The sequence below is a fragment of the Vigna unguiculata genome, chromosome 2 (genome assembly GCF_037176805.1).
Source record: "Vigna unguiculata cultivar grain cowpea cultivar isolate G323 ecotype 2 chromosome 2, ASM3717680v1, whole genome shotgun sequence".
NCBI classification, from domain to species: domain Eukaryota; kingdom Viridiplantae; phylum Streptophyta; class Magnoliopsida; order Fabales; family Fabaceae; genus Vigna; species Vigna unguiculata.
Window position 1 is genome coordinate 36,648,983 of NC_140793.1, and position 21,175 is coordinate 36,670,157.

General features: G+C 36.5%; 5 protein-coding genes across 7 annotated transcripts; 2 read left to right on the forward strand and 3 right to left on the reverse strand.

Annotated features, from left to right (window-relative positions):
• Positions 1-1,589: 1,589 nt before the first annotated feature.
• On the reverse strand, positions 1,590-4,066 carry LOC114167459 (G-type lectin S-receptor-like serine/threonine-protein kinase LECRK2). The gene has a single exon (XM_028052555.2). The coding sequence runs from the start codon at positions 4,026-4,028 to the stop codon at positions 1,677-1,679; it is 2,352 nt and encodes a 783-aa protein (XP_027908356.1). The 5' UTR covers positions 4,029-4,066; the 3' UTR covers positions 1,590-1,676.
• A 913-nt stretch (positions 4,067-4,979) lies between these two features.
• Positions 4,980-7,511, reverse strand: LOC114174650 (G-type lectin S-receptor-like serine/threonine-protein kinase LECRK4). The gene has a single exon (XM_085669318.1). It carries the CDS (start codon positions 7,492-7,494, stop codon positions 5,062-5,064), a length of 2,433 nt encoding a protein of 810 aa, XP_085525444.1. The 5' UTR covers positions 7,495-7,511; the 3' UTR covers positions 4,980-5,061.
• Positions 7,512-9,951: 2,440 nt separating this feature from the next.
• Positions 9,952-13,053, reverse strand: HSP70T-2 (heat-shock protein 70T-2). Its single transcript, XM_028053945.2, has 2 exons — positions 12,860-13,053; positions 9,952-11,854 (listed from the first exon to the last, which is right to left on the reverse strand). Exon 2 carries the CDS (start codon positions 11,851-11,853, stop codon positions 10,135-10,137), a length of 1,719 nt encoding a protein of 572 aa, XP_027909746.1. The 5' UTR covers position 11,854; positions 12,860-13,053; the 3' UTR covers positions 9,952-10,134.
• A 982-nt stretch (positions 13,054-14,035) lies between these two features.
• Positions 14,036-16,904, forward strand: LOC114173203 (G-type lectin S-receptor-like serine/threonine-protein kinase LECRK4). 3 transcript variants are annotated; one of them, XM_085668725.1, is made up of 2 exons: positions 14,036-15,136; positions 15,224-16,904. In XM_085668725.1, exons 1-2 carry the CDS (start codon positions 14,524-14,526, stop codon positions 16,864-16,866), a joined length of 2,256 nt encoding a protein of 751 aa, XP_085524851.1. In that variant the 5' UTR covers positions 14,036-14,523; the 3' UTR covers positions 16,867-16,904. The 3 variants fall into 3 exon arrangements, with proteins under 3 accessions (XP_085524851.1, XP_085524852.1, XP_027913261.1); XM_085668726.1 differs by having other exon boundaries at positions 15,227-16,904; XM_028057460.2 differs by having other exon boundaries at positions 14,038-16,904.
• Positions 16,905-17,095: 191 nt separating this feature from the next.
• On the forward strand, positions 17,096-19,836 carry LOC114173516 (G-type lectin S-receptor-like serine/threonine-protein kinase LECRK2). The gene has a single exon (XM_028057972.2). It carries the CDS (start codon positions 17,428-17,430, stop codon positions 19,792-19,794), a length of 2,367 nt encoding a protein of 788 aa, XP_027913773.1. The 5' UTR covers positions 17,096-17,427; the 3' UTR covers positions 19,795-19,836.
• The last annotated feature ends 1,339 nt before the right edge of the window (positions 19,837-21,175 follow it).

Below are 21,175 nucleotides of genomic sequence, written 5' to 3' on the forward strand. Positions count from 1 at the left end.
TTATACGATGTAACATCATCTTCTGAATAATTTTGGAATATTAAAAATGAAAAATAGAAAAATAGAAAACCATTTAAAAAGTAACACATAAAATTATAAGAAAAAATTGTCAAAATTTAATAGTTAAAAAATTATTTTCTTATTTTTTGTTGTGTTATAATGTCAATTATCCTGAATCATCAACTCTAATATTATTAATGAGTTTATTTTTTTATTCACACTTTAATTATTCCCAACACTCACATGTTTCTCATATATTTTCCAATCATTGATGTGCTTTATTTTAGAAAGGTCCCTTAAACAAAAAATAATGAAAAATAATATATATGTGACACGAATCTCCTTTTAACTCAAAATTTTAAAATATTATATTTATAGATTTTTTTCTTATATTTTATTTTAATTTTATGATTTATGCCTAATATATAACTTAAACTTATATTTAAATTATTTCTAATTAATTATTAGCGTAGGCTGATCTTTAAAATCAATGTCCTACCTCTACTTATACATTCTTATTTTACTCTTATAGAAGTATGAAACTCATTTTTAATTATTGGCATTGAAAACAATAATAAAATCTCGTTTATTGAATTATATCTGTATTAAGGATAATTATATAAATGCTTTTGAATTACTACTTTAATATTGGTTACAAATTATATTTATCTTGGTGTTAACTCATTTATTTATTTTTTGGTTGATTAATTTTTCAAAAGTATAAAAAATATTGATTTTATATATCTTTACAAATAATTTGACAAAAAGTAATCTTAAAAATAATTACTCAATAAAACCATAATGACTTAAATATAAAATATTACTAAACATATGGGAACTAAGTTAATTGTATATCATAGTATTTTTATTAAGAATGCATAATTTCATTGTGATTTTAAATATTTTACTTTAAAATTATGTTTTCTTCTATAATGTTAATTTTTATATTTTAAAATTAAAAATAAAAATCGTACGTTGCAGGGATTAAATACTTGCCTTTTGGTAATACTAAGGGCCTAATCCCGTAAAGCCCAAGAACACAAACTTCAAACAAAGACATGCGAAAGTTATGGAATAAACTCTCTTTTTTTCTGATACTTCCTGCACCTCCATTAATTTCTTATTTCACCTCCAAAAATTTTAAAATTTCTCTTTCACCCTTCAGGCAAAGTAAAAACCCCAGTTTACTTTCTCTTTCACATCTTTCCCTTTCCCCACCCTCTCTCCATTCTCTCATTCTCACAAACGCCACCACCTTTTGCACCTTTTGCAGTCTTTGGGCCATAAATAGTTCTCTAAAATCTTCATTACCAGTTATTTTAGCGATAAAATGGTTTATAAAGCAAGATAGAAAATAATGTTAAGCATGTAAACTAACACTCAATATTAGTTAATTGAATCTGAAACAGTAGTTAATCTTCACCTCCATTCCAAGCATATATGTTTTGTACTGTAACTAGAAACATGCGAAGAAATATCATGCTACTTATTCTGTGGAATGCTTGAGCATATATAGAAAGCAACAAATGATTTAATTTTTATTGAAATTCATTAAGCAAAAAATAAAAAATAAAAAGAGAACACACAAACGTAGATTATTCAAGTAATAAGCTCATCAAAGTTTTTGGATCAAGTGAAAAGCTTGAAGAATTATTGAAGAGATTTTTCTGGAAGCTTTAGCACTGCAGTGATAAACTACAGGCCATGATCTGCTCATAAACCAAAGGAGGAACACCAACTTCCACTGTTCCATCTAGCATTTGCATTACGTGCTTCATTGAAGGTCTTAAAGCAGGATTTGGATGAACACACCACAGTCCAATCAAGGCCATTTCCTCAAACCTCTTGAAATCATTCAGCACTTCTGTGTCATCTCTCACCACTACCTCTAGTTGCCTACACACCACACACCTTAAAACAAAATTTGAAAGAACCAAATCATAATCTTCACTGTCTTTTCCATCCTCACAAATCTCAACGTGCCTCCTGCAGCAAATAATCTCCAATAACATAACCCCAAAACTGTATATGTCAACTTTCGCAGTTACTGGTGCACTCCTTAGCCATTCAGGTGCCAGGTATCCCATCGTTCCTCTTAAGTTAGTGTTTGTTCTAGTTTGATCTTTGTTCAAAAGCTTCGACAGTCCAAAATCTGCAATCTTTGGTGTGTAATTGGCATCAAGTAACACATTTTCGGGCTTTATGTCACAATGTATGATTTGGGTGTTGCACTCTTCGTGCAAGTATAGCAACCCTCTTGCGACTCCAAGAGCCATTTCAATCCTCTGACCCCATTCAGGCCTTTCTCCCTCTCCAAACAAATAACTAGAGAGGGCACCGTGTGGCATCAACTCATACACAAGAATTCGATGGCTACTCTCAATGCAAAACCCCAAAAGCCTCACCAAATTTCTATGATGAGTACGGCCAATAATTTTTAGCTCAGTCGTGAATTCAGTCTCACTTTTGTCTATTTTCTTTTCCAGTTTCTTTACTGCAACATCAATCTCTGCATCATCTATCACTAGAGCACCACGATAGACTCTGCCAGAAGCTCCCTTTCCAAGAATCTTAGTAAATCCCTTTGTTGCTTCACACAGCTCCTGAAAGGTGAATTCTCTGAAGTTGATTCCCATAGCTGTTGCATTCAGATGCTTCTTTCTTATTGTTAGTTTCCGAGTGAAAGGATGATAGTAGACAGCAAGGGCACCAAAGAAACAGGCAAGAGTTGCAGTAACTGCAACAAGAACCTTTAAAAGGATTTTTACATTAAAAATTTTCTTCTTAGTATATGTTCCAGATTCAATCCTGTGAGCAACCTTAAGCAGTGCTTTCAGTCCCTTTGAAGAAGAGCTATTTCTAGCATTCAGTAAGGGCAGTCTCTTCTTGGCACATGTGGAGGTGGAATGGTCATAAGTTGCAGCAACAATGTTACAATCATCTATTACATCCTTCTTACAACTTTCGAAGTCAACACCAGCTAAGCTAACAAGATGAGTATTAAAATGGAAATCAGTGTCGTCAAAGACCTGGAGTTTGAAGTTGTTCTCTGCACAGTAATTTATGACAGCTGGTGGATGACACCCTTTTGAAATATCTCGATCATCGAAAGGGATATAACCTGGAATACACTCACACTTTACTGATTCATTGTCAGGAGAACTGCACAAGCCATACACACCACAGACAGCATTCACTCTGCAGGGATCCTCCACAGCTCTCCAAACCCTCCTCCAACCGGTCCCATTCCTCTTGTGATAAGCGTATTGCTGGAAATTCCCATTCTCATCTATTGTAGCACGGTGATAGTAATCCTCCACCGGGGTTGGAGTGGTGTTGGTTATAGAGTAGATGTTCCCGGTGCCGGCGACAAGGTACATGAGAGCAGTGGTGGCATTAAACACCAAAGTCACATTGGAGGTTATGGTTGAAATGTACCAGTATGCAGGGTCTAACCACTGGTACGCTTTGAGCACCCAGTCGCCATCATCTTGCATTTGTAATAGGAAACTTCCCAACGAGTAGTTTGAAGGTCCTTTGCCCTTGGAATAGAGGGTTTTAGTACTGAGCAATGTTTGGCCCGGTAAGATAGTGTTGGTTGGATAGTTGAAACTCTGCCATACAGATACTAATTTGGAGTCCTTGATGACAAAATTGCCATCATCTTGCATGTCAGCAGAAGTTGCAGCAGCACCTTCTTCTGAATCGTATATGGTGTTAGCAGTAGTCCCATTTGGGTGTACAACCACAAGGTTTCCTGCAGAAGTGAATTGGATTTGGGAATTTGGTTCCACAGGAGGAGAGAGGTACCATGCGAGTGTTATATCTGAGATTCTCGCAAACCATATTCCCAAAAGAAAGAGACCACTGGGAAGATGGAGGAATCCAAATTCAAAATGACCCGAGGGTGACTTCCATGTAGAGTTTGATCCAGCAGTGATGCTGGTGTTTGGTTGTACAATGGCATGGAATCCATTCAGAAGTGAAAGTAGTATGAAAATGGAAGGGAGAAAGATAGGCAAAGACATTGGATTTGCTTGAAATGAATGTGGTGTGGGTGAAAGGTGTATAAATCATCAACTAAAGAAGTTGACCTGAGAAATCTTCTTTAGTCTTGTTTTAGCCATGCTAACTTTAGTTGGATGGAAACTTGCAACCCATCAAAGACCGTAGAATTGTGCATTAATGACTAAGTACAGCTAATTGTAGTCATTATTGTGTAACTGACAATTCAATTTGCCCCTTTAATAATGAAACTCCCAAGTTGTCAAGTTTGGCTTGCCTTTCCACAGATTCTTCTCGTTCAGTGGATCAAGGTTGAGTTGAAAATGCAGAAAAGAAATGAGGGTGGACACATTTATTTCACTTTTGTTCGTATGAAAAGTCATTTGATATTTATGCACATAAAATGCCACTAAAAGTTCATCTTGCACATTGTTGTACGCAAAGGAAAAGAATTGGTTTGATGTTCCTTATGTTTACAGTAATAGATAAGTTGAAGGCTATGTATCGTTGTAATTAAATTAATAAGATATAAATAAAGTTCGGTTATGAATCATGGTCCAATCTCTCATGATTCAATCTGATTAAGATTCACTATTTACAACTTCATCTTAAAATCTGAAATATCCATCCAAACAGATAAGTTGTCCAAGAGTTTCAGAAAGATGTTTTGATACCAAAAGTTAAGAGTTAGACATAATCGAAAAGTAAGAAAGTGGGAGAATTCCGTTGGTAAAGTACGTTAGAACAATCAGTGTTCAGCTACCATATCGATCAAATGACATGCAATAGTTGAAGAAGACAAGGCATGTAAGTGTTTGACAGAATGCCCAGGAGAAAAATTCTCATTATAATTGAAGAGAAAAGGATGATACAAAGCAGAAGCTTAGAAGCGTTTATAAACAAGGATTTGCAAGACAAAAAAAGCAAAAGAGCAAAGCTAACTCTAACAGTCAGAACTGAAGAAGATCTGTGATATCTCTATCAAGGCAATCTTATGTAAATTTAAAAGACAAGAAAATTAAAGTAATACAAATTTTGATTGAACATTTTTTCCATCTATGAGTTGATTGTTGGGACTCCCACTTCGACATTTCCTTCCAACATCTGTACCACAGTTTTCATAGATGGTCGAAGAGTTGGATTGGGATTTACGCACCATAATCCAACCATGGTCATTCTTTCAAACCTCCTGATATCACTTTCAACTTCGAGATGATGAATCATTGCGGCTCTTAAATTGTTTTGTTTTGCCAGATACAAGACCCAATCTATTAGTATCAAGTCATCACCCATTGTTTCATCCTTAATTTGATGCAACTCAATGTGTTTTCTGCAAAATATGATTTCCAACAACATGACACCAAAGCTGTAGATATCAACCTTTGCAGTAACAGGTGCATTTTTGAGCCATTCTGGTGCCATATATCCCACTGTCCCTCTGGCATTGGTGTTTGTTCGAGTTTTATCTTTCATTAGCAACTTTGCCAGTCCAAAATCTGAGATCTTTGCAGTGTAATTAGAGTCAAGCAGAACATTCTGAGGCTTTATGTCACAGTGGATGATTTGATGGTCACACTCTTCATGCAGATATAGCAAGCCTCTTGCAATTTCAACCACAATTCTCACTCTACTTTCCCAGCTGGGTTTATCCCCTTCATCGAAAAGGAAGTTGGATAGTGTTCCTTTTTCCATTTTCTCATAAACCAAAAGCCTATGACTCTGCTCATTGCAAAATCCTAATAAGCTAACAAGATTTCTGTGATGAGTGAGAGCAATAACTTGAACTTCTGTCACAAATTCTTTATCACCTTGGTCGTCTACTTGCTCCAGTTGTTTGACAGCAACATGAACCTCTTGATCCTCCAAGTTTAAAATCCCACCATACACCGTACCATAGGCTCCTCGACCAAGTTTGTCTTTGAATCCATTAGTTGCTTCTCTCAGCTGTTGGAATGAAAATACCTTTAGATTGATATCCACAGGCTTTGTCTTTGGCTTTGGTGGTGCTTGTTTGTGCATGAGATGCCGACAAACGGGGTGATGATAAATGGCAGTAGCTACAAACAATGCAGCAAGTAGTGAGCAAGAGACGAGAGCCACTATCAAAATAGCCAAAGACGATCCCTCCTTATCATTGGCAACAACAGGAACTTTAACCAGCATCACACTATTACTAGTTTTAGGGAAGATTCTTGCGGCATTTATAATTGGCCATTTTTTCTTATAGCAATTATTGCCAAGTGAAACAGCAACCATGCAGAGACAATCATCCAACAATTCTTTCTTGCATCTTTCCTGATCCATGCTAGTTAAGACTTGTAGATCAAAAAAAACATAGCCATGGTTTGGTATATCAGCATGTTGAACCTCTTTCACTTCTACCATAAGGTTAGAGGCAGAAGAATTTGCAGCACACAAGTCCATGACCTCGCTGAGATAGCACCCCTTTGAGGGTGCTGTTGGATCCAAGGGAGTATAACCAGGTAAGCATCCACAGGTGTATGTATGGTTCTCAGAATCAGTTGTATTGCAAAAGCCATACACCCCACAAAGGGCAGTCACAGTGCAAGGCTCTGTTACTGCCTTCCACACAGATCTCCACTCATTTCCATTCTCTTTAAGGTAAATCCACTTCTGAAAGTTTCCCTTGTCATCCACCACCACACGGTGATAGTAATCTTCAATTGCACCCTCTACCTCTGTGGTCATGTTAAATATAATTTGGTGGGTGGCATTGACCGCGTAAAGAAAAGCTGTTTTGTTATCAAAAATAATTCTCACACCTTTGTTTTGGACAGTGTCACTCCACCAGTAGGCAGAATCCGTGAAGCGATGAGCTTTAAGAAGAATGTTGCCATCAGACTGCTGAATCTCCAAACTGTATTGTCCAGTTGAGTAGTCAACTGATCCATTGGCATTGGAGTAGAGCTTCCGACTGGTATTCAAGGTTTGGCCTAATAGAAGAGTATCCGTGGGTGAATCAAAGCTCTCCCATATAACGTTGGAAAGTGAATTCTTCAAGACGAAATTCCCGTCATTCTGCATCACTGCTGATGCAGTGTTTGTTCCTTCGTAGATGGGGAATGAAGTCCCGTTGAGAGGTTGGAGCACAAATTGGCCACTTCGTGTGAGATTGATGGAAGATCCAATTTCTACTGGATTGTCACGGTTTGCAGACCAAACCAATGTTCTATCAGGAATTTTGTCAAACCAGATTCCAACAAGATAGCGACCACCAATAAGGTTGTAGAATCCAAAGGCATAATCCCCAGAAGATGATCGCCAAGATGAATTGGTTCCAGCCACGATGCTGGACCCCAGTTGGATTGAGTTAGCATCGTTCCCGGAAGCAAAGGAACATAGAAGGAAGGCAACAAAGAGAAGAACTTGGATAGCCATTTTTGGTAGGAAAGAGGTATGCAATGCAATCAAAACTGAATCTGTGTCGTAGTAATATATACATGCATGCATATGCTGAATGAATATCATGAATAGTGTTCCAACATACTTCACGACAATTAAGTACTAGGTTTGTAAGGTACCTTGTACTTGTTAGATTTTTCGATAATAGATTTCTGGGTGTCTGTACTTATATATTTATTTATTGTACATTTGTCAATGGAACACCTCCTTCTTAAATATAAATAACTACAAAGTGTTTATTGATTGTTCATGAAAGACTAGCTAAATTCATATCTTCCTAATATCTCCACTTAAGGAAGTCTTGAATTGCAGCCACCATGACATCAAATGTCCATTCAAAGTTTCCAGGGCTAGTTGTCTTATCCAATTAATTAGATGAAAACGAATGCAGCAGACCCATTGACTCTGCCACGTTAATACTGAATTTCCAAAGTCAACGCCTTTTTCTTTTATCCAATTTTAGAGTTCAACTACTTCAATGGGATGGGTATGGATCAAGGTCTACTTGATGCTGCAAACCAATAAGGAAAGACACATTTATTTCACTTTTGAATGAAATGAATTGAAAGACTTACTGGCTACATGATCTTTAGAGAGAATTTAGAAACCAGAAGCAGGAATTGTTAAGGAATTGTTAGGTTTAGAAAGGGGTTTTTCTGGGAAGATATAACACTAATAAGACCTGAGCTCAATTAAATAAGGCTTTGACATCACTTTCAACCAAAAACCTTAAGACAATAGGTTTATGAGTCTTTATTCTTATATATTGTTCTACTTTTTCATTTTTAGCTAATATGGAAATTAGACTCACTTATATTCCTAATCATCTCCCCTCAAATATGAGTTTCTTCAACTACATTTGTATACTCTCCTTCCGGTGGAAGAATTCCAAACCACGGGTACTCATTTTCTGCCTTGTCTATACTGTCGTTTTTTCTTAACGGGACAGGCTTATCTGAATCTTTGTCATTTTTCTTAATGGGACACGCTTACCTGAAATCTTTGCCAGAAAAACTTTCTATACAAGGATCATACTGCACTCGTCTGAACATATTTTAACCATCAATTCTGATACCACTTGTTAGATTTACAGAAAAGATTTTACTGAAAAAATACAACACCAACTAGACTTGAGCTAATAAAACATTCACAGGATTATCAACCTATCAAGAATGAAATGTATCGAAAGACTTACGAGGTACATGATATACGGAGAATATTTAAAAACCAGAAGTAGGAATACTTGTACAAATGAATGTTTGAATGCTATTTTAAAAAATGAAATGCGAAAAGTTAACCAGATACTTTAATGAGTTGTTTAATCAAATTTTCGTAATTCAATTTATATTTTTCTTAAGATTTATCTTATAAATGTCGTGCGTTAAAAATGTTTTATATTTCTTAAGGAAATAATAATACTTTTTTTTTCGTTTCTTGAGATATAGTAAATTTTTCTAATAATTATTTTTTTTCTCTCTTAGAGTAAGTTTTTATTATCGTCTTTTCTACATAAATACGATAGTTTTATCTATATCATGTGAAAACAAGACTAAAGTGTTTTATAAAGAAATTGACAATTTTTGAAACAAAAAGTATGAAAGTTTTAAAAGAAGGTGAGGAAGTTATTTATACTAAACAAACATTTTAATCTTATTTTTAATAATAGAAATTAACATTCTACTTAATTAAAATAATTTCATTATATTATAAGATATATAACTTTACTTTTCCTTAATCCAGTAACTGTCTAACTTAACTTCTTTATTAAAACAATAACACAATCTGTAATTCCTAAATTTTTATCCTAATAAAATTATTTATCTTATGTTTTTTTAATTATAATATTTGAATATTATAAAAAAGCAGAAATACACACAGCATGTATATGTTTCCGGTAGTAATAACAAAGATAAATAATATGATCCAATTTAATGTGATAAATTTAATATTTATTCCAAAAAAAATCTAAAATGTATTGCTGGTTATATTTTTAATATTAATGCTGTAACTTTTATCACAAATAATTATAGTTTACATTTTTAATAACCAACAAAAATATTAACCAATATAAAAGTGAGCAAATGTAAAAATATGTTGTAAGAACTAGACGTATAAAAATAACAATATAGTATACTTAATAATACGTCTATATTTTTTATAACCAATACAATTGCGTTAATTTAAAGCGTAATTATTGATTTGACTTTTATACTTGCATTATTTTTATGCTTTGTTCTCTGTAGAGTCTATACACACTTTTAATTCTCTGATCTCAATGAAGTTTCCTTGTTGCCAAGTTTTTCTAGCGCATGTTAGACTTTCGTACATCTAAAAATAACTACAAGAGAAAGAGAGTTATTCTTATCTTGATCTATCATGAAAAGAATTACTTACTAAAACAAAAAAACTAATTTTAGAATATGCCAGTGTAAGCAGATATTTTTTAATGCTTAAAATCTGAGTTTAATTTTAGAAGACTAAAAGAAAACATACAGACCAATTTGGAAAAGGAATCATGAGATCTAAAGCTAAGCAAGTAGAGGGTTAAATGCCACAATTCATCAAGTTATTCTGGAACGCATTGTTTCCATTATTCTAGTTACAAAATACGAACAACAGACATGTACTGTATATATCACCTTCTATTGCTGAAACAGACACAGGATGAGAAGTAAAAAGGATACGGTGTTGTGTAGTAGTGTAACTTTATAATGTGATTTTCCGGAGAGTAACCAAATCAAGTGTGGCACCATAGCTTCTACTTAGTGCCTCAGCGCACCAACCATGGCCGTCATCCACCGATGGCATCCTTACTTCCATAACAGGAACAGCAGGTTTGCGAGAACCCGGCATCACAACACCAGCTAAAACTCTTAGAACGTTTGCAGCGTTTATGTCCATGCACACATTGATTTCTGGGATACCTTTAGGCGCCGCAGGTATTCCCATTATCTTGAAATATCCCAACAGGTGGTTTTCCTCTGCCTTTTCCCCCTCACCTTCATACACAATAATCAATGCCTCGGTTTGATTATCATGAACAGTTGTGAAAACTAGCTCCTTTCGCGCTGGCATTGCAGTATCTTTCGGAATTACGGGCACAAATTTGTTCCCATCAGCACGAATCCCAATGGCAAGAGGTGTAGCTTGGATAGTTAACAAGTCCAAGTTTCCCAAGGGATCATTGATGCCTGAAGCGACTGCTCCTTCCACTGCGGCACCGCAAACAGCAGCTTCCAAAGGATGCATGCCTTTATAAAGTTCCTTCCCTCTACAAACATTAGCAACAAGACTCCTCACCCTGGGGATACAAGAGCATCCACCTACAATTATCACATCATTTAAATCTTCAACTTCTACCTTCGCATCTTTCAAACACTGAATGATGAGGCTTTCACATTTCTCAAACACCTTTCTGTTAACCTCCTCAAACTCCTCCTGGTGAACAGCTTTGCAAATCTTCACATCATCTCCCAGATCCACATCAACCCGAACGCTGTTCTGAGAGGAAAGCTGGTGAATTGCATCCTGGGTTGCAACTCGTAGCAGGCCCATCCGCTTAATTTCGGTGACTCCATGGCTTCGAAATAGATTTTCAGATTCTGGCAATAGATGACGCATCATATTCTGAAGCAAGTCTTCACCACCGATGGTACTACCTGCCAAGGCTTTAATCTGTGAAACTCCTCCCGCTGTAGCAGTGACAGCAACATCACAATAACCAGCACCCATATTGAAAATTAGAGCAATTTTCTCCATTCCACTGCCCATATTATCATGAGAACTTTGCTGTTGTTGCTGAGCATACAACAAAGCCACAGCTGTTGGTTCAGGCATCAACCTCAGAACATGAAGGCCAGCCATGGCGCAGGCACGCTCTATCCGGGTTAGCTGAAATCGACTGAACGAAACTGGAACTGTTAAAACCACATTTCTTATTCTTCGTTTAAGCTGAGCTTCAATCATTGCTCTTAATTCCACCAGAAATATCGCCAGGACTTCTTCTGGAGTGGTGGATCTCCACATATTGTTCACTAGTGCGGCAATAAATGGGCGAACGCCGATGTCCAAGGTCTGCACTAGAAATGGGAGATTCTTACACGCCTGGACAACTGGATCGGTATCAACTCTGCCTATCAGGCGTTTCATGTTGAAAATCGTGGCTCCAGACAACATCTCATCCACGTAGGAGAGTTGACTGCTGACTCCACCTGAAGGGGTGTTACCTTTGAAAGTTACAAACGATTTCATAATCTTTTGATTCCCTGTGTTCTTCAAAAGCTCCACTCGGGAACCACTCCACATAGCAACACTACATTGTGATGTGCCAATATCAATTCCAATTGCTATGTCAGAAAAAGCAGGTGACTTTTCTTCTCCGGTGGTTTCACTGTCAGACGTCACAATATACGCAGGTTCCGCCATCCTGTGTTTGACAGATAAAAGAAAGTACAGGTTTATCCACACATTATAAAGAAGTGTTTAGCAGAAATCTCTAAAAGACTAAAACTCAGCTTAGACAAGAAAATACTCTATCAATATTCTGTTTGAAATTTTCATTTTGAAAAAGTTGAGCACTCTTTAGACCAAAAACCGTCTTGATCATCATAAAAGTGAGGAACAGAGTATATATTAAAGCAAAAAGAACAAGTAACATTTCACATGCGGTGATTTATGATTGATCGTAAGCCATCCATTCTACAGTTGTTTAACTAGATTTTCCCTGAAATTTCTCAAGATAACGCTTCTAGAAGTAAATTAAAAGCTCACACGTATATTCATATAAGAATCCCACAATAATTCAGACATAGTTACACAATCTTCTCAAACAACAGCACAAAAAAAAAAAAAAATCCATTCAAGTCCCTTCGTTGACGAGACCAAGGGATACATGTATATCAAAAAAGTTAACAGTATTCAGGAACAAGAACAATAATAGAACCAAGTTCCCGGGGTAAAAAAACACGACATACATTCCTCTCAGGACCTCTAACAAACACGTACACTGCAAGCGAATAACTAGACTATGTCACTAAAACAATCCACATCAAAACTCGCATTTATCATGTATTATCCTTCTTAAAAATATGTAATAAATCCGTCAACTTATCACATCTTTTTCAATGCCGCAAATGAGTTTCATTAAAACACGAAACCTAACAACTAATCTCTTTCTCTGATGTAGTTAAGTAGCATGATCCAAGAAACTAATCATCATCAAGAATAGTGTTAAAATAGCCAGAGATAAAACCCGTTCAAATTCCTAGTCTCTTAAGTAACATTTTCCCCAATTTCAAAGTTAAGTGAAACTGAGTTGGTAGTGTGATTGTGTGAGTATGGTGATGACGATTACATTGATCGATTAACTACTAAAGCACAACGAGATAGTATAAGAATAATTAAACAGTTACAATCGGGAAGAGACGAAAACCTGAGTGACGCAGCAGAGCAACACAATGTGATGGACGATCGATTTCAGCGAGAGAATGCGAAGCAGACTGAACGAATGAGACGCGTAACCGAAGCGGTTCATATAACAAAAAAAAAAAGAGTGAGAGAGTCGCTTACTATCACCGGTACAAAGGTGCTGAAGTTCTAGACCCTCCCAGAAACTAACCGTTTAGTGCCTTTTCGCATTTTTGATTATCTATTACATAACATTTATTTTTAATTCTTAAACAGTACCATCTTTTTATTACAAAAATTTAAAACGTAAATATTCAAAATCAAATTTACTGCGTAGCATATTAATGTTAATAAATTTATTTAGAAAGGCATTATAAATTTATTTTGTGTATATCATATCTTCTACCACATGCTGGAAGTGTCTAGGAGAGACTCTCATTGCCAACGTGGCTAACCCAAGGTAAACCCACTGCTACCTCTGATCTGACTGTTCTAGTTAGTTTGTTTCTCAATTCTGTTCTTAGGTCAAGGTAACAGTAGAGAAATATTGAAGTATGTTTAACTTTACAAAATAAAGTAAAAAGCCGTAAACAGTTTTAGAAAATAAATAATCTAATGAATTGAAATTTAGAAATTTTTACAAATTTATTTTGTTAGGATTTACCGGAAAAATAACACCAATAAGATCTGAGCCTAACTACATAAGATACTGACATTATTCTCAACTCAAAATTTTAAGATAATGGATTTATAGATTTTTATTCTTATACAGTGCTCTACTTTCTCAATTCGGATCAATGTGAGACTTAGACTCACGTTTAGATTCCTAACATATTTTACAAATTAATAAAACTTGTTTTAATGTTTAAATAACTAATTTTAATTTATTTTTTATTTTCGTTACCGAAAATGTGAATAACTTAGTTTAAACAAATCTTTACGCTAGTCCCAAACTTTATTTGAACACCAAAACTAAAACTAATTGTATAATAGTTAATGATGCTAATATTATATAGAGGAATTGATATTGTTCTTCTTCTTTGGATGTTTAAAACAAAAATACGAATGTTTCAAATGAAGTATACATTAATCATGTAGAAGTAACCAAAGGAATGAGTTAGCATAAAGAAAGTTGGGATCAACATGAAACACTTTTTTCAAGTCAGGAGAACAGAGCAATGTATGTATACAACATTGACTGTTTCAAAGTGAGTCGTCAGCATCAGTTTCGTAAGATGGTGGCAATTGAATTCAGAAACTTCAGGCAATGGGTGTAATCATAAAGTTGCAGATGAGTGTAGCAGTATCATATCACATAAGAAAAATACAACCGAGGGTTTTCAAGGTGGCACCTTATAGCACCAGCAAGATATTGACCCCAGGAGAAAAACATATCGATGTCTGACCGGTTAAAATAAACAAAACAAATCTTCAGGATCGACCGCCATGTAATGTTTTCTACTTTTCTACATTCTTCTAGAAGAGTTTTAAACAAAGATATCTAGTGCATACATATAATATAAAAATAATTTGCATAATGATTGTTCCACACTCTATCAATTGAAACAATATTCTGATCCTACCTATCTCCCACGGGACCAAGAAATTTTCTGGCCTACTTTTTATGACTTTCCTTCAGCTATACTATATCACAGGGACACAACTTCAGTTACAACATTCCCTACCAAAATGGCTGCTGCTGAATTTCTTGTCATGCTTCTGTTTTTCAATGTTCCAAGCATCGCCATTTCAATTGAACTGGGATCCAGCATTGTGGCTGGAAGTGCCACCAATTCATCTTGGCGATCATCCTCCGGGGAATATGCTTTTGGATTCTACCACCTTGTTAGTGGCCGTTATCTTGTTGGTATTTGGTTTGACAAAATTCCAGAGAAAACATTAGTTTGGTCTGCAAACCGTGACAACCCAGTTGAAATTGGATCATCCATCAATCTCACACGAAGTGGCCAATTTGTGCTCCAACCTCTCAACGGGGATTCATTCCCCATATACGAAGGAACAAACGCTGCATCAGCAGAAATGAACGATGACGGGAATTTCGTCTTGAAGAATTCACTTTCCAACGTTATATGGCAGAGCTTTGATTCACCCACGGATACTCTTCTATTAGGCCAAACCTTGAATACCAGTCGGAAGCTCTACTCCAATGCCAATGGATCAGTTGACTACTCAACTGGACAATACAGTTTGGAGATCCAACAATCTGATGGAAACATTGTTCTTAAAGCGTATCGGTTCACAGATTCTGCCTACTGGTGGAGTGACACTGCCCAAAACACAGGTGTTAGAATTATTTTTGACAACACAACAGCTTTTCTTTACGCGGTCAATGCCACTAACCAAATTATATTTAACATGACTACTGAAGTAGTGGGTGCAATCGAAGATTACTATCATCGTGTGTTGGTGGATGACAAGGGAAACTTTCAGAAGTTGATTTACCACAAACGAAATGGAAGCGAGTGGAGATCTGTGTGGCAGGCCGTAACAAAGCCTTGCACTGTGACTGCCCTCTGTGGGGTGTATGGTTTTTGCAACACATCTGGTTCTGACACCCAAACATACAGTTGCGGTTGCTTGCCAGGCTATACTCCTTTGGATCCAACAGCACCATCCAAGGGGTGCTATCTCAGTGAGGTCAAGGATTTGTGTGCTGCAAATTCTTCTGCCTCAGACTTTGAGGTGGAAGTGAAAGAGATTCAAGATGCTGATATACCAAACTCCGGTTACTTTTTTCTTGATCTGCAAGTCTTGGATGGGATGGATTTGGAAAGCTGCAAGAGGGAACTGATGGATGATTGTCTCTGCATCGCTGCTGTTTTAGATGGCACTGCTTGCCATAAGAAAAAGTGGCCAATTATAAATGCCATAAGAATCATCCCTGACACTAGCAATCGTGTGATGCTGATTAAAGTTCCTCTGCTTGACAACAACAAGGACAATGAAAGGGATTCATCGTCTGTGGTTGTTTTGGTAGTGGCTCTCATTTCTTGCTCCCTACTTGCTGTCCTGTTTGCAGCCACTGCCATTTATCATCACCCCGTTGGTCAGCATCTCATGCACAAACAAGCACCACCAAAGCCAAAGCCTATGGATATCAATCTAAAGGTATTTTCATTCCAACAGCTGAGAGAAGCAACTAATGGATTCAAAGACAAACTTGGTCGAGGTGCCTATGGTACGGTGTATAGTGGGGTTTTAAACTTGGAGGATCAACAGGTTCATGTTGCTGTCAAACAACTGGAGCAAGTAGAAGACCAAGGTGATAAAGAATTTGTGACAGAAGTTCAAGTTATTGCTCTCATTCATCACAGAAATCTTGTTAGCTTATTAGGATTTTGCAATGAGCAGAGTCATAGGCTTTTGGTTTATGAGAAAATGGAAAACGGAACACTATCCAACTTCCTTTTCGATGAAGGCGATAAACCCAGCTGGGAAAGTAGAGTCAGAATTGTGCTTGAAATTGCAAGAGGTTTGCTATATCTGCATGAAGAGTGTGACCATCAAATCATCCACTGTGACATAAAGCCTCAGAATGTTCTGCTTGACTCTAATTACACTGCAAAGATCTCAGATTTTGGACTGGCAAAGTTGCTGATGAAAGATAAAACTCGAACAAACACCAATGCTAGAGGGACAGTGGGATATATGGCACCAGAATGGCTCAAAAATGCACCTGTTACTGCAAAGGTTGATATCTACAGCTTTGGTGTGGTGTTGCTGGAAATCATATTTTGCAGAAGGCACATCGAGTTGCATGAAATTGAGGATGGAACAAGGGGTGATGACATGATACTCGTGGACTGGGTTCTATATCTAGCAATGGAAAACAATTTAAGAGGCGCAGTGATTGATGATGTTGAAGTTGAAAGTGATTTCAATAGGTTCGAAAGAATGGCAATGGTAGGTTTATGGTGTATAAATCCCAATCCAAATCTTCGACCAACTATGAAAATTGTGGTACAAATGTTGGAAGGAAACGTAGAAGTGGGTGTTCCACCACTCAATTGATATTGAGGAAAGAAATACAATGAAAATATTCATTTAAACTATGGCTTAATTAAATTATTGTATAGTTATTTTTAAATGAGTCTTTATTAAATTTTCTATTGAATATTTAAAATTTTTATACTCTATAGTTTAGTCTCTTTTTTTTTTTTAGTTTTTTAGTCTATGTAATTATTATTTTACTTATTTATTGACTCTGGCTGAGGCTATGTGTTCCAATCATTTTCCTTTGTGTGTCCAATACATTTGACGTCATTGCCAATCACCACTTTCAATTCAAGAAAACAAATGTGTCTCTCCCTAATTTGTCAGAGCTTAAACTCAGTCTTTGATCCATACCAAATCACACGACCACCACCTTTGAATTCATTTTGAAAGTGACTTTGACTTGGCAGGTTCAGGGTGATAATTAATCACTACCATTTTTTTCATCCAACCATTACTTGGACTAGAAACAAAAAATAAGTAACAAACTTACTTTGAATTTTCTCTCTTCCGCGTCCAAAACATTGTTATTTTTTATGCACCTCCACATTGTTCTTCCCTCAATCCACATCACTCATAATGTCTTCAGCTATCTTTTTGCCTTGCATTGCTGCACTTCTTTCACTTTCAAATCTGAAACCTTTACATGCCATACAATCAAATACAATCATCACTGCTGGATCCAATTCTACCTGGAAATCTTCCTCCACTGATTTTGAATTTGGATTCTACACTCTTCCCAATGGTCTCTTTCTCGTGGGAATATGGTTTGGGAGAATCCCTGAGAGAACGCTGGTGTGGTACCTGGCTCCCCCCGTGGAACCAAATTCCCAAATCCAATTCACTTCTTCAGGACAGCTTGTGGTAGTCCACCCAAACGGGACTACTGCTCAGACCATCTACAGCGGAGGAAACGGTGGCGCGGCAACATCAGCCACCATGCAAGACGACGGCAATTTTGTGATGAAGAACTCCAACTTAAGACCTGTGTGGGAGAGTTTCAGCTTTCCAGCGGACACAATCTTGCCAGGCCAAACCTTGCAGACTAATCAGAGCCTCTATTCCAAGGGGAGAGGACCTTCAAACTACTCATTGGGAAATTTCATGCTGCAAATGCAAGGTGATGGCAACTTGTTGCTCAAAGCTCACCAATGGGCTGACCCTGCATACTGGTACACTTCAACCACCACCCCAAATGTGACTTTGGTGTTTAATTCTACCACTGCTCTCATGTACCTTGTCGGCGACGGCAGCGGCGGCGGGAACATCTACTCTATAACCAACACCACTCCAACCCCGGTGGAGGATTATTATCATCGCGCTGCAATAGATGAGAATGGGAATTTCCAGCAATATGCATATCACAAAAGGAACGGGAGCGGTTGGAGCAGGGTTTGGAGAGCCGTGGAGGATCCCTGCAGAGTGAATGTTGTGTGTGGTGTGTATGGCTTGTGCAGTTCTCCTGACAATGAATCAGTGAAGTGTGAGTGTATTCCAGGTTATATCCCTTTCGATGATCAAGATGTTTCAAAAGGGTGTCATCCACCAGCTGTCACCAATTTCTGCGCAGAGACCAACTTCAGCCTCCAAGTTTTTGACGACACTGATTTCCAATTTAATACTGATTTTGTTCGCTTATCTGGTTTTGACTTAGAAAGTTGTAAGAAGGCTGTCATAGATGATTGTAATATCGGTGCTGCAACTTATAGCCAATCCACCTCCACATGTGTCAAGAAGAGACTGCCCTTGCTGAATGCTAGAAATAGCACTTCTTCGAAGGGACTGAAAGCGCTGCTTAAAGTTGCTGACAGGGTTGATTCTGGGACACCTGAAGTTTCCAAGAAGAGAAGTTTTAATGTAAGAGTCCTTCTGAAGGTTCTTGTTGCTGTTACTGCCACTCTTGCCTGTTTCTTGGGTGCCCTTGCTGTCTACTATCATCCTTTCACTCGGAGACTCACAAGAAGAAAGAAGCATATGAATGCAACAGCTATTGGAATCAACTTCAGAGAATTCACCTTTCAGGAGCTGCATGAAGCGACAGACGGATTCACTAGGATTCTTGGAAGGGGAGGTTCGGGAAAAGTCTATCGTGGTGCTTTAATAATAGATGGTGCAGAGATCGGTATTGCAGTAAAGAAACTGGAAAAGAAAATAGAGAAGAGTGAAAGAGAATTCATGACTGAGCTCAGAATTATTGGTCGTACGCATCACAGAAATTTGGTGAGGCTTTTGGGGTTTTGCATTGAGAGTAGCCATCGAATTCTTGTGTATGAGTTGATGCCACACGGTGCCCTCTCTAGTTATTTGTTTGGAGAGGGAGAAAGGCCTGAATGGGGTCAGAGGATTGAAATGGCTCTTGGGGTCGCAAGAGGGTTGCTATACTTGCACGAAGAGTGCAACACCCAAATCATACATTGTGACATAAAGCCCGAAAATGTGTTACTTGATGCCAATTACACACCAAAGATTGCAGATTTTGGACTGTCGAAGCTTTTGAACAAAGATCAAACTAGAACAAACACTAATTTGAGAGGGACGATGGGATACATGGCACCTGAATGGCTAAGGAGTGCGCCGATAACTGCTAAAGTTGACATCTACAGTTTTGGGGTTATGCTTTTGGAGATTATTTGCTGCAGGAGGCACATTGAGTGTTGTGAGGATGGAAAAAACAGTGAAGATGATGATTTGGTTCTTTCAAATTTTGTTTTAAGGTGTGTGGTGTGTAGGCAACTAGAGTTAGTGGTGAGAGATGACACAGAAGTGCTGAATGATTTCAAGAAGTTTGAGGAAATGGCCTTGGTTGGACTGTGGTGTGTTCATCCAAATCCTGCTCTGAGGCCTTCGATGAAGCACGTGATGCAAATGCTAGATGGAACCGTGGAAGTTGGTGTTCCTCCTTTGGTTTACGACATGATGATGTCAGATCAGACTTATATAGTATGATGAATTAATCGCATGAATAATGTGTGTTTCTGTGTTCTGTAACTTTTTTGTTTCCATATTATCTTTCTGTACAAAAAACAAACAAGAAAATCGTGGTCTATACTTTGAAATACAACAATTAAGAGATGGCACAATCATTTGGAAAAAGAGCAAGTGATATTACAGTTGCCAACGTCTCTTTTCTTTTTTCACTTTATCTATGACAAACAATAAATCACTCTTTATTCAGGCCAATTAATTTTATGCAAATGCACCTCACATGCACAAATCATTCCTTTTTAATTTTGTTCATCAGCAACAAATATGACTAATATTTATAAACCTCCAAACTAGTTAATAATTAGTATATTCTCGTGATTATAGTTGTGTTGAACCATCTCTTCAGACTACACAAAAAATAAATTTTGTATTCTCCAAGTTAACGTCATGTTACGACACAAATTCATAGAAAATACTTAGTTACAAAGATAATCGTAAATTAAAATCTGAATCTTTTAATTTATATATATCATGTACTATATGTTAGAGTTGATAAAAAAGAAATGTTATTATATGAACAAAAATCCTGCAGCATCAATTTTCAGGTATTATGTTTTTTAAACATATAAAAACTCTCAAAATATATTTTTCATGTTAAAAATAATCATTTTAATTTGAAATTCACTCATTCCTTTAACTCATCAAGTCATGTTAATCTAGATGTGTTTTAAATTAAATGTTAAACAAGTTCGGTTAATCTTCATAAGTTCGCTATTAAAATATCAATATATATATATATATATAGATATATATTTTGGTTTATATACCCATTTGTATATACTATTAATTAATTAATCTCTTTCTAAATATTTAATTTAAAAATATTTAACAAACTAGTTGGTCCATATATTGGTCTCTGGATTGAAACATTTCATTATAAAATTCATTATACTTAATTTCAGAATACTGTCATTTTCGTCAATACTCTTGCTTGCAAGCCAATTATTCTAAAGGTTTGGTGTTAATCTCATCAGAACTCTCGCTCTCTGCATTGGAAATATAATCTGGTTAACGTCAGGATTACGAAACTCATTGGAAATATTTTTAATCTCAAAACAATGATGATTTTTTAATCTACTTTTCTTTATTATTTTTAATTTATTATTTTAATTATTTTTAAATCATCACACTACATAAAAAAATCAAAATAAATAATTTAAAAATAAATTAAAATATTATTATCCTAAAATTAAATCATGATTCGTAAATAGTTGTACTAAAAAATATGAACCTATAAATCCACATGGAAAGTCATGCATCTCTGCACAAAAAAGTTTGGCTATACGAAAAAGATTCTTAAAGGTAGAATATATTCCTCGGAATAAAGCTTCCACTTCAACAG